This window comes from Sorex araneus, chromosome 5, assembly GCF_027595985.1.
Source record: "Sorex araneus isolate mSorAra2 chromosome 5, mSorAra2.pri, whole genome shotgun sequence".
In the NCBI taxonomy this organism is placed as follows: domain Eukaryota; kingdom Metazoa; phylum Chordata; class Mammalia; order Eulipotyphla; family Soricidae; genus Sorex; species Sorex araneus.
In genome coordinates this window covers 151,113,739-151,127,299 of record NC_073306.1, presented here as the reverse complement: position 1 = coordinate 151,127,299, position 13,561 = coordinate 151,113,739, and the positions used below count along the sequence as shown (strand labels likewise).

General features: G+C 48.2%; 1 protein-coding gene across 4 annotated transcripts in view; it reads right to left on the bottom strand.

Annotated features, from left to right (window-relative positions):
- Positions 1–13,561, bottom strand: part of CC2D2A (coiled-coil and C2 domain containing 2A) — a 126,039-nt gene that overhangs the window by 94,664 nt on the left and 17,814 nt on the right. For all 4 annotated transcript variants that reach the window (XM_055140630.1, XM_055140631.1, XM_055140634.1 and 1 more), the window contains 2 exons: positions 2,725–2,813; positions 2,189–2,290 (listed from right to left, as the gene is read on the bottom strand). In XM_055140630.1, coding sequence (XP_054996605.1) covers positions 2,189–2,290; positions 2,725–2,813 — 191 coding nt within the window. The remainder of the gene's footprint in view (positions 1–2,188; positions 2,291–2,724; positions 2,814–13,561) is intronic.

The following is a 13,561-nucleotide window of genomic DNA, read 5'->3' as shown; positions in this document are numbered from 1 at the left end:
ACACGATCCTTTGCAACTATTATTGTCATGCTAACTTAAATAACTTTAATTAATTAATTAGTTAAATGTGCTTATATTTTATTTGAATTACAGTGAGAATCACTATTACAAAGTTGTCATGTTTGGGTTTCAGTCATATAATGTTCTAACACCTGTCCCTTCACCAGATGTATATTTCCCACCACCAATGTCCCCAATTTCCCTCCTTCTCCCACACACTTCCATGGCAGGACTTTTCCTCTCTCTCTCTCTCTCTCCCTCTCTCTCTCCCTCTCTCCCTCTCTCTCTCTCCCTCTCTCTCTCTCTCTCTCTCTCTCTCTCTCTCTCTGTCTCCCTCCACCCCTCCTTTTGGGCATTATGGTTTGCAGTACAGACACTGGAAGGTCATCTCATATATCCCTTTACCTACTTTCAATAATCTGTTCCTGTCCAAAGTGATCATTTCCAACTAATATTGTCAAAATATATCATTATAGACTCAATGAATCCCAAACTGAAAAGTGTGATTTCCTCCCACAGACCAATAGAGTATCCAGTTTGCAGAGAACTCTTTGCAATCTTTTTTTTTTTTTTTTTGCTTTTTGGGTCACCGCAATGCACAGGGGTTACTCCTGGATCTGCACTCAGGAATTACCCCTGGCCATGCTCAGGGGACCATATGGGATGCTGGGATTCGAACCTGGGTCGGCCGCGTGCAAGGCAAATGCCCTACCCGCTGTGCTATCGCTCCAGCCCCTCTTTGCAGTCTTGAGAGACATCCCAATGGCCCGATGGGAAGTGAGCCCTACCCACACTCACCCACCCTTCTCCCCTACCCACGCCCACCCGCCCTTCCCCAGGGCCTTGGGAGCTGCCAACCTCCCTGGAGCTGAGCTCCGCAGCCCCTCATGGACTCATTCCCTAGCTTCTTTCCTCTCCCTGTGACAGTGAACCCGCAGCTGCTCTTCCCACCTTGTCCTCATCGCTTCTACACACCTCTTCGAGAACCTAATCATATCATCCAAAGCCAAAGCAACCCATCTGCAACTCCAGATAGTCACATTAAGCAGCAACAGCTTTATTCTGCCTGTAATGGGTGCTTTTTCACGACGACTGCCGCCGAGAATTCCGTGTTAGTGAAGTGAGCCCAAGAAATAAAGAGCTGAATTTAAAACAAAACAAATAAAAGCCTGTCTGGGCAGGGCTGATTGAACATGCTAAGAATGTGTCCTGCACTGTGCTCTAAAGGATCAGAGGGCAGAAACTTTCATCCGAAATCTTTACCTGCATTTCCATCAGAAGTGTGCCCCAGAGATTGTGAGTTAATTTATTTATGGTAAGTAAATTTATTTAAGTATGAGTAAACTTATTTATTTCTTTAGTTTTGCTTACTTAATTTTTCATAATTGATTTTAGGCGCCATGATTTACTAGACCATTAATGATAGGGTTTCCTACATTTCATATTCCAGCATCACGCCCTCCACTTCCCTCCACCCAGGGTCTCCCCGCCTCACCTCCTTGTCCTCATCCTCATCCTTCATGAACCAGCATGTGCTCCGGACAGGCTCAGAGGACTAGAAGGGGTGCCCAGGGATCAAACCCCGGTCAGCTGTGTGCAAGGCAAGCGCCAGACTATCCCCCTGGCCCATGAATTCCTGTCCAACTCTCATCTTTCTGCCCTCCAGCAGGACCCAAGACTGTGATGGGAGAACCTGCACTGTAGCACTGTTGTCCATTTGTTCACCAATTTGCTCGAGCGGGCACCAGTAATGTCTTCATTGTGAGACTTGTTGTTACTGTTTTTGGCATATCAGATACGCCACGGGGAGCTTGCCAGGCTCTGCCGTGCGGGTGGGACACTCTCGACAGCTTGCCGGGCTCTCTGAGAGGGGGGGAGGAATCAAACCCGGGTTGGCTGTGTGCAAGGCAAATGCCCTACCTGCTGTCCCAGCTCATTCCCACGTGTCTGACAGCCTGGGAAATCACTCTGCACCTCCTCTTCTCACCTGTTAAGTGTGAATGAGAATAACAGGACTTGCCCTATGATTGTTGAATAATGGCACGTGATGCCCTGGGAAACGCTTAAGGAAGATGAGGCACAGAGTCGGATTAACAAGCACTGAACACTACCGCGCAGCTCTGCCCTGCCAAGGGTGGCTGGAGCCTATATTCCACTTCGTTGTCTTCGATCAACCTGGGCTTCTCACCTCCGAGCCAAATTCAGTCTCTGCCTCCTCCTCCTTGGGGCTTCTCAGGCGCCTGGGCGGGGCCCTGGGGGCGTCCTGCAGCAAAGCACTTTCTGCTTTAGACTGAAAGGCAAACAGAAAGTCACCACTGCGGCGCCAGGGATGCTCCGAGCACCTCACTTGCCACCTTGGGAGAAAATAATACACACACACACACACACATGCACACACACGCACACACACTCACACACACACACTCACACACACACGCACGCACACACACACTCACACTCACACACACGCACACACTCACACACACGCACACACTCACACACACGCACACTCACACTCACACACACACAATGCAGTACTGTATGAAAAGATGCTTACAGGAAAAAAGACATTAAATTCATCTGGCGCCTCATGTTTATCTGTGCCAATGTTAAGCACTACATTAATAGTTAAAACAGGAAATCCAAATTAAGTGGTATTCAAATGCTCAGAGTTTGGAACAAAGAAATCAGCACAAAACAAAATATTGATGTGTTTTCTCTCACCCTTGCAGCCTGTAATTTCTCCCGCATGCGTTCCCTCATGGCAAATTCTGCAAAGCCTGTTCTGGAAGCTGAAGGGATTGGAGGTAAACCTAAAAAAGAAAACACACACACACACACACACACACACACACACACACACACACTACTTTAGATCCCTATTTTATTTCCAAAGGAAAGATCAGAGGAGCAATAAAAAACGAGAAGACGTGATTTTGCTTTGCAAATGCAAAAGCTGATGGAAGCGCCGTGAGCCAGATCCCACCAGGATGCTCACGCAGACACCGAAGAAGCAGGAGGGGCTCAGCTCCACGCTGGGGTCGCCCACCGCCTCGCCTCCCGTGCTGCATTCCCCTTTGCTCCACGGTGAGGGAGGAAGCCTCAGTTTACCCTTGCCAGACGCTGTGAGCAGTCTGTTTTGTTTCTGGTTTTGCTGGCCTGTGCTACATTTTTGACCCTCTGCAAATTCCTGGGCTTTTCTGATAAACGGGGAGTTAACAATTGTCCATCCTTAAACTCAGCCCCAGCATTTGGGCTGAGATCATGAGAAAAACTTCAGGCAGATGGCCAGCCTGTTAGGTCCTTGCATCCACTGTGACACTCGCCAAGAGCCCAATGTTCATTTAAAAGGCCTAACTTCTCCTTAACGGCCCTGCGTTCCCTGTAACACAAAGTCCAGGTTTTCCTATAACCCCCCCACCAAGAGCCAGAGTTACCTGAGTCCTATACTAAGTTCCTCTCCGCGAGGGGAGTTCCTTTCCCTCTCTCTACTTTCCAATAAACTCCCACTTTCCCAATTCCGAGTGTCTTTATTATTTTCGTTCTTGAAAATACTGAAGAACCTGGGAATCGGGAATGAACAGAGACCCCCCGCCGCCCCGCCATCGTCTGCAGGCGCAGGTTGCCCAGACCCCAACTTGGGAGGTGCGGTTCCTTTCCGTTCCTTACTGGACCTCTCTCCTCACTCTGGAGGGAATTCTCACTGAGTTATCTATCTATTCTTTCTTTCTTTATATTAAAGCACCGTGACTTACAAAGTTATTCAAAGTTGAGTTTTAGATGTACCATCTGTCTACAACTGTCCCCAACACAAGGGTCAACTCTGCCTGCCCAGTGGATGCAGTTCTCTGGAATCAAATGCCCGTGAGAATTAGGCAACAGGAATAGAGACCTGGCCGGGGAGGTCTGGGCTGACTCTCTCCTGCAGCACAACAAATCACGGTCTTCCGTACCGTGAGGGTGACAGACCAGCTCCCACACAGCGCCCTCCAGGATGCGAGCCCCTGAGGGATTGGCGGGACCTCAGGGTCTGACTCTGCTGGACTTCTGCAGAGTTTTACCTGCTCTGACCTTCCCAGGCCCTTCTCTGGCAAGGCCACAGTGAGCCAGACAGGGAGATGGACCCCTCTCTGTTGCTACTCTGTCCTGCCCTGTGACCCCCGACCCCACCAGCACCAGAAGAACCCCTGGTTGGGGTATCTGAGGTTTGCCCAAGGGGACCAGGGAGAAGACAGATGCTCTGAAGGAGAAAGAGAATGGGTGGGGGTGGAGGCAGATGGGGAGCCACTGAGGGACTGGCTGAGACAGGGCACTTGTGAGGAGCTAGAAGGAGTGGAAAGGCTTGTCTGAGGGCAGGGGAGTGGCCTGCAGCGAAGGCTGACCCCAGAGAAAGCCCTTCTGAGGCAAGAATGCAGAAGAGAAGCTTCTGATGGAGGAAAGAGCGAGAAGGGGGAGGAGGCGTGAGGAGCAGCTGGCTGCACGCAAGGCTTGTGTTTGCCCAGGGCTGGCAGGTTCCCTCGCTGGAGACAGGGACAGTCCCGGCACTTGATGCAGTGACCCTTCCCCAGCAGGCCCTGTCCCTGCACTTGATGCAGTGACCCTTCCTCCAGCAGGGCCCTGTCCCTGCACTTGATGCAGTGACCCTTCCTCCAGCAGGGCCCTGTCCCTGCACTTGATGCAGTGACCTTTCCTCCAGCAGGCCCTGTCCCTGCACTTGATGCAGTGACCCTTCCTCCAGCAGGCCCTGTCCTGGCACTTGATGCAGTGACCCTTCCTCCAGCAGGCCCTGTCCTGGCACTTGATGCAGTGACCCTTCCTCCAGCAGGACTGCTCAGTGGTTAGCAGGTGGGGTGGGAAGTGAGAAAATCTCAGAGGCCAGACTCCTCCTGTGTTCCCTGCTCTGCCAGGTGGGATGTACGGAAGTTTAAGATCATTGTGTTTTGCTTGCTGGGCCAAACCCTGAATCGCCCATGACATCCATTGGTCGGGCCCCCAAACTAAACCAAAAAATCCTGTCATGTTTTTCCATGTCATAGATGAAGGAAGCACAGCAGATCTAGTTTTGTCACACAAAGTGACTCCTAAGATATATACACACACACACACACACACACACACACACACACACACACACACATATATATATATATATATATATTCATGCCCCCTCTGGATGCTATGTTCCCAGCCATTCTGGGGCAGGCACACAGTGTCACCATATGTGTGTCCAATGCAGGACAAAAAGGCGACCCCAGATGGGATGCAGGGTACTTGATGATTCCTTCTTGCATGACCATCTGTCTTGCTTCTGTCCCTGAAGGCAAGAGCTCTGCAAGTTAAGATTCAAGCCCCAGGGTGGGGCGGGGGTGGTAGGAGGAGACTGGGAACATTGGTGGTGGAGAATGTGCACTGGTGGAAGGATGGGTGCTCGATCCTTATATGACCGAACTCAAACATGAAAGCTTTGTAACTGTACCTCACGGTGATTCAATAAAAAAAAATTAAAAATAATAATAAAAAAAAAAGAATGCAAGTCCCTGAGCTCATCATCAAAGGTGTCACTTTCACCCCCATCTGTGCTTCTCACGAAAAGCCTGGAGAGAAGGGGCTGTGGGGCTGAGAGAAGGCAGAAACGGAGCCAGATGAAGAGAAAGAACAGAGGTGAAGGCACTGCTGAGTGTGACAACATACAATGAAACAGAATATGGCAGTTGGAAAAGACAGTGGGCAAGAAAAGGCAACGAGAAATAATTGAGGAAACCAAATAATAACGAAAGATAAAGGAGGTCCTCTAAAACGTTCACTTTCACATTAGAAAAGTATTTGCAATGTGAACATGTAAAGATCGACCCATACCGTGATTTAAATCTGAATGTGTGTGTCTGTGTGTGTGACAGACAGACACTTTATTGAGCTGTTCAAATTTTTAAATAATCCTACTGCTAAAAAAAAGAAAGAATGCATGTCTCTGAACAAAAAACAGTATCTTGCTCATTTAACTCTCTTTTCCTTGAGAAAAGATCCACGAGTCTTTTCAAATTTATTTGAAGCAGCAGCTACCACGCAGCATTCACTGGAATAAGCTTCTGCGAGAGGAGGTATTGCATGGCGACAGCAGCTCTGCTGCATGAGGAAACAGAAGCGGCATCCTCAGAGATCCTTCCAACTAACCCGGAGAATATTCTGAGCAGTAGAAAGTCGTTATTGCTTAGTCAAGAATAAAATTCACTCAAAAGAGAAAATCTTTGCAAAGACGACGGGATGGGAGGTAGAATGGGGTAAGGATCCGATTCCCAGGCCACCTGCCCGCCTCTCATTTCCTCTGCTACACTGTGGCCTACACTGAGACTGAAGGGCCAGCTGGTGACATTTGGTGGCACTAAACCACGGAAGGAAAAGTTAAAGGATCCCTAGGGTGTGACGGAAGGGTGCCTTATCTTTAAAGAGGAATTCCAAACTAAATAGTTGGAATCCTCTCTTGGATGAAATGAGGTGCGGACTGTCTTTTAGAGATAATATTCTAACATCATCAAGATGGGGAACTTTGTGTTCTTCACAGCTCCCTTTGATAAGAGGGATGAAATATTCTCGTTTCTTTTTATCTTGGTAGAATATGCAAACATTATTTTAAGCAGCTGGAACTACTAAAGCAACCCTCCTAAGTTTTTCCGCTTCCCTAATTTTATTGTCAGTGACTCCACAACATCCTTAATCTGCTAGGTGAGCCTGATGGCTCCGCTCCCTCCGCCTGGGGACCAGGGCTCTGCCAAGCTGGAGGCAGGGGGTGAATTCACACGCACAAACTTGGACTCCGCTTAGGAAACCTGGCAAGGCCAGCGATTCCACAGTGTCAAAAGCAAAGAGCATGATGGAAGCGATTTTCCAAATGATTAAGATTTGATTTAGGAATATACAAGAACTTATAGAAAAGAGAAGGTTTCAAGATGTTCCACAAGAAAAAAAAATAAAACAACTTCCACAAGTATGGAATTCTGATTTATTTCTGTGAGTGGGTGAGATTCATCATCAAAACCCCCAAGGATCAGTTTGGCACAACTGCACAGGCCGGAAGCAAACCATCAAAACCAAGGATTCCTCAGCCTCATGTCTCAAGAGCTTCCAGCTCTTTCTATTCTCCTTCTGCCTTCTCCCAGGTTCACTGTGAAGGAGGAGCCTCAGTTTACCCTTGCCAGCTGCCATGGTCAGACTCTCTCTCTCTCTCTCTCTCTCTCTCTCTCTCTCTCTCTCTCTCTCTCTCTCTCTCTCTCTTAAGCTGGCCCATCCTAAACTTGTGGCCTCCTGTAACTTCCTGGGCTTTTTCTGATAAACAGGGAGTTGACAATTGCCCATCATAAAATTCTAAGCACCGGCACTTAGGCTAAGGTAATGGGACATACCTAAGGCAAATGACCAGACAAAGATCTCTTAGATCCTTCCATCCTCTGGAGCACTGCCAAGACCCCAATTTTCTCTTAGAAGGGGCTACAGGAAAACCCTTATCTTTTATTTCTCTGCATTCCCTATAACACAAAGACTCGATTTTTCTATAAAAAACCCACAAGAAGAGCCAGAGGTAACTTGCCCTATAATAAGTTCTTCCCCAGGAGGGGAGCTGCTTTTCCTTTCTCCTCTACTTTCCAACCAACTTTTCCACTTTTCAACTCTGAGTCTGAGCATCTTTATTACTCAATATTTTCATTCTTGAAAATATTTAAGAACCTGGGAATCATGAACAAACACAAAAACCTGCCTCACAGTTCCAGAATTATCTGCATCAACTGTACTCCATTTCCCCTCTCCTCACAGGCTTGGTACAGTGGTGGGCATTCCACTACCCCCTGAAGCACACTCGCTATGCTAAACAGCTATGACACACAACCCTCTTCTAAGAAAATCAGCTTTTTGAAATAACTTTAGTTTTCTCACCTCACATTCCCAAGTCGATATTATTGAGAATTTCTATGTCTCTCCCAATTTTCTCTTTAAAAGGTTTTATTATAAGATATAATTCAAATACTATGAAGTCGATGCCTTCAAAGCAAACAATCTAGTCATTTTTATTTATCCATTTACTAATGAATGGACATTTGGATTGTTTCCACTTTGAGACTATTCTGGAAATTTCTTTTGTTTTGTTTTTTGGGTCACACCCGGCGATGCATAGAGGTTACTCCTGGCTCTGCACTCAGGAATCACTCCTGGCAGTGCTCAGAGAACCATATGGGATGCTGGGAGTTGAACCCGGGTTGGACACATGCAAGGCAAATGCCCTACCCACTGTGCTATTGCTCCAGCCCCTATTCTGGAAATTTTTGTTATATTCATTTGTCCACAAATTTTTGTATTTTTGTATAAAACCTTACGTTTTTAGTTCTCTGGATATAGACTTAGCTGTTGAATGGTTGAGTTAAATGTTAACTTCCATATTGTTATAAATATTTTTTACTTTGTGAGGAACTACAGCAATGCACAAGGTTTCCAATTTGGCTACATCCTCACCAACACTTGTCATTATCTTTTTAAATTTTAACTACCTTATCAGGGGTGAGGTTTTTAAGTGGCTTTGATTTCATCTGCTTATTGGCTGATTGGATGTTTTCTTTGGAGAAAATGTCTGCTCAAGTCTTTTGCCCATTTTAAAATTAGATCACTGGCTCGTTTATAACAGGGATGCACCCTTATCAGATATTTCACTTGAAAATATTTCCTCGCCTATGTGGGTCAAGCAGAGCCTTGATATGAGGTAGGGGTGAGAGTTTAGGGAGGCTCATGTCTGTCCCCTGATCGTGCAGGAATGCTGTGGGAGCTTTTCAAGGTCCCCTACAAACAGTTCCTCTTCAGCACTTAGTTTTTGGATCAGCCTCTCCTTAACCCCAACCAGTAATGCAACCTCTGGCAACCCCTACACTGATAGCGATTCACAGACCATCCTTGATATTGAACAACTGTGGCTGTTTTTGACAATGGTCCTGAGGATGGAGTGCTCGCCCATACGGCATTGGGTTGGGCTCAAGCACATAGAAGCCGTGAGAACGGAACCCTGCAGGGCTTGATCCAGATGAAATGGCAACAGTTTTGCAGAGATAGCGCTTTGGGAGAGGGTCCAAGGTACTTCCCCTCCAATGATGTAAGGTTGCCGGGTCCCATGTGGAGCTGGGAACAAGGGTATGGATGAGCTTGGGGAGGGAAGAGAATTTTTGGATATAATCCCCAGAGTAGAACTGATAAGAGAGGGGGAAACCCACATTAACTTGGACTCCATCCAAACTGACCCTTTCTGCATTTTAAACAACTCCAAGAAAATAAAATGAAAGGGATTTAGTCAGAAAAAAATATTTGTAAATTGTGTATGATAAAGTGCTCGTATTTAGAATGTATAAACACTTAGAGCTCCATAGTAAGACAAACCACCCAGCTGAGAATGAGCATGGTTCGGGGGAGAGTGCTGTGGCAGTGCCTGCCTTGCAGCTTGAGGCCAGTGCTAAGAGTCCACCCCTCACCCCCAACCCTGCACCCAAACCCTATTCTGCACTTGGGATCCCAGTGCCACGACTAAGTGAGAATGCCTGACCCTCATTGCAACAGCAACCCAAAGGCACGAAGGAGAAAGAATCGAGCAAAAATTAAACTAAACGGGCATTTTACTAAGGAGATATGCAATGGTTAGTAAGCACATGAAATGAATTCAGTACCACTTATCATTAGGGAAGTATAAGGGGAAAGCCCTTGTCATACACAGTCCCCACCTGGAAGGACTGTAATGCCAAGTAAGGGTGTGGAGAAGCACGGTTCCTTATAAACCATGGCGAGAAAGCAAAATGATAAAACCACTTTGGAAAACCCATTGGCAATTCCTGATAAACATAAATTATCTCATGACCCAGAGATTGAGCTACAAGGAATATCCCCCAAGACAAAGAAAATCCATGTCTACCCAAAGAAACATTGGAAATTTCTACAACAGCATTTTTCTTCTTTTTTGTTTTGTTTTGGCTTTTGGGTCACACCCAGAGATGCACAGGGGTTACTCCTGGCTCTGCACTCAGGAATTACTCCTGGCAGTGCTCGGGGGACCATATGGGATGCCAGAATCAAACCCAGGTTGGCCGTGTGCAAGGTAAATGCCCTACCCGCTGTGCTATTGCTCCAGCCCCAAAGCAGTATTATTCTTTACAGCCCCAAACTGGAACTAAGTTAAAAGTCCACCAGCAGGTCAATGAACGAACACACAAAATATGGTGTATCGTGTGATAAAATATAATTCAGCATTTATATTTTATTATAAAAGGAACAAAATGTGCCCACACATTGGTGAATCTCCAAAGAATCACATTATGTTAAGCAAAATAAATCCAATAATATTTCCCTCCCCTCAACAAATGGTATAATTCTATTTACAGGAAATGTCCAAACAAGGCACATTTGTACAGGTAGAAAATGAATTAGTGTCTGTCCAGGGCTGGGGTGGAGATGGGATTAACTGCAAATTAGCAGAGGGAGTAGTTAGGGCAATAGAAATGTCCAAGAGCTGGCCTGACTGTGGTGATGGTGACACAGTTCAGAGGCACTGGGTATGTTTTATGACATGTACACTGTACCTCAGCTAGGCTATGAAACACAGGGGTTATCTAATTTGAAGCAGAGAGGTTACCAATGAGCAGACAGTAGATTTACTCTAAGAGAAGTCCTGAATGTACATTAAAAAAGAAAATCTCGGAGAGGTCTCTATAGAGGTAGAGTTTCAAGTCTTGACCAAAGAATGTGCAGACGAAGAGGAGAGGGCCGAGCACGGAGCCTGGGCTTCTGTTCCACCTCGGGGGGTTGGGAGTGTGAGTGGGGAACCAGCTGAGGAGACCGTGGGGACAGCTATACCCAGGAGAGCAGAGGCCAGAAGCAAAGGACATGGAGGAGGTAGAAGTGGTTCGTTCTGGCCACGGAGGCAACGGGAGGCGGAAACTAAGCTCCAGACTTAAATTTAGGGGGCTGGAGTGATAGTACAGTGGGCAGGGCATTTGCCTAGCACGTGGCCAACCTGGGCTCAATCTCCAGTGTCTCATATAGTTCCCCAAGGACTGCCAGGAGTACAGAGCCAGGAGTAACTCCTGAGCACTGCTGGGTGTGACCCTAAAAGCAAAAATAAATAAAGAAATAAATAAAATAAAGACTTGAATTTGGATGTGGGTAATTCACTGGTGACCTCAACACACACGACATTGATGAAGCGGCCGGGAGCACGGTGGCTTGGAGTGGGTTTGAAGTTGGAGGTGAGGCAGGTTGCTATAGAAAGGATTCGTGAGAATCCTTCCATGAGAATCCCCCAAAGAATTCGTGAGCTGTAATAAAACTGATAGCTCCAAGGCTGCTAAAAACCCTTAATTCATGAGTACAGGAACTAAGGCCTGATAAGACCTGGCTCAGACCCAGAGCAAGAGCAGGCTGGATGCCCCTTAAGAGATGCTCCAGGGGCTGGAGTGATAGCACAGCAGGCAGGGCATTTGCCTTGCACACGAATCTGGGGTTCGATCCCCAGAATCCCATATGGTCCCCTGAGCACTGCCAGGAGTAATTCCTGAGAGCATGAGCCAAGAGTAAACCCTGAGCATTGCCGGGTGTGACCCAAAAAGCAGAGAGAGAGAGAGAGAGAGAGAGAGAGAGAGAGAGAGAGAGAGAAGCTCCAGCAGGAACCAAGGCCAGGAAGGGAGTTTCAAAGATCATCAACTGCTCCCAACTCTGCCCCTTGGCACCCACCTAGCAATGGGCTCTCACCTAGGAAGAAAGCCCCCAGGGCGCCGCTTGGGAGAAAGCCTGGGAAAGTCAACTTGTACAAAGGAAGCACACACAGATGCTGCCTGAGCCCATGTGCCGTCTGTGCCGTGTGCAGCACCGGCACACGTGAGGCCCAAGTACATGTGTCGCCTGAATCTGCCCTCTTGAGATGCGCACTTGCGTACTTGCGTCCTTCATGCTGTAACGCTGGGATGTGTGCGGGGTCTCCTCCACTGTGAAGAAGCCGCGTTCTCTCTTGAGCACGTTATTCTCGCCCCCCACACACTTCCTCAAAACCTCTAAATAAATCCGGTTGTACTCCTCTGCTCATCTCCGCCGGGAACTCTTCTCTGAGAGGCCACGACAACAAACCCCTAAAGGCTCGGGGAAGGTCTAGGACTCGCTTCCCTTTCCTGCAAGGAGCGAGGCTCACCGCAGACTCTTGCCACTCCTCAGCTTCCCCAGCTTTCCCCTGGGCGGCAGATCAGGTAGGGAGAAAATGCAGCTTCCTCCTTGAGGCAGCCGTCTCGCTCCTCCCCACGGGACACAAGTCACCCGGGAAGCCCACCTGCGTGAGAGGCAACAAGGGAACAGAAGAGTTTTCTACAAAGGAGATGTAGGGAGAAGAAGTCTTCCTAAGAGTAAGGACGGTGAGTGACGTCTGGAATCCCTTGTGTTTCCTGGGGCTCTTGGATGAGCTGGTCAGGCAGTCTGATCATAAGGGAAAAAAGAGGAGAGCGCAGGAAGATCAGGTTTCCTGGAGTCTCGGGTCCTGGAGAATAAGAAGCACTGGGTGCCACCGAGGCAACGGGGAAGGACGGCAGGTGGGTCGGGGGCAGAGACAGGAGAGCAGGGCTGGAGCCGTGGTAGGGTGTCTGCCTTGCACAAGGCCCACCCAGGTTTGATCCTTGGCACCTCCCAGGGTCCCCTGCGCACCAGCAGGAGTGATGCCTGAGCACAGAGCCAGGAGGAAGCCCTGAGCACTGCGGGGCATGGCCTCCCCAAACAACAACACAAAAACAGACAAATTTTAAAAAGAAGAAGCGAGGATGGGCGTGAGCTCGGGGCGTGGCCTTTACTCGGCTTTCCAAGGAAAAGGAGAAAAGGTTTGGGGCTTGGGGCTGGAATGATTTCCGTAGGCTCTGGGTGAGAGGAGTACTCTGCATGGGCGGTACCTGGCCCTGGGGTGATTCGGGAGGGGACTGTTGGGGTACACATCTCCAGAGAAGAGTTAAGACTCTAGGCTGGATCATCTGTTTAACAAAGGGATGCTCCCGGCTGAGCCTTCGACTGTCCTGTCACTTAGAATCGGTGAGTGTCCCCTTCAGTTTGGTTTTGAGGCCATTCCCAGCTCTGCTCTGGGGTCACTGGAGACCAACCAGAGCCAGTAACTGAACTCAGGTCTCTTGCACACACAGCATGCACCCAAGCCTATCTCTCTGGCCCTATAATTGTTTCTAGAGAGCACACAAAGATACTACTTCTTTGTACTTAGTCCTTGGCCTCAGTCCTCTGTGATGTTGCGGCTTCCAGCCCCGGGGAACTTGTGGCCCTTTTCCACACTCTCTCTCATCCGCCCTTTGATTAGCAGCTTCCTTTCCCAGCTCTCACTGAGGGGCCCCAAGGGCACGCCCCCACACCCAGGTCCTGGGGACAGTTCTGCCCCGAGTCTCACTCTGGACCCGTCACACCTCTGTCCTGAGTCAGCCCCTCCCGGACTTGATCTGTTTCCTTTCATTCGCATCCAATCTTGCTGGATCCTGAATTTTCTCTTCCATCAAATCTGCACAATTGG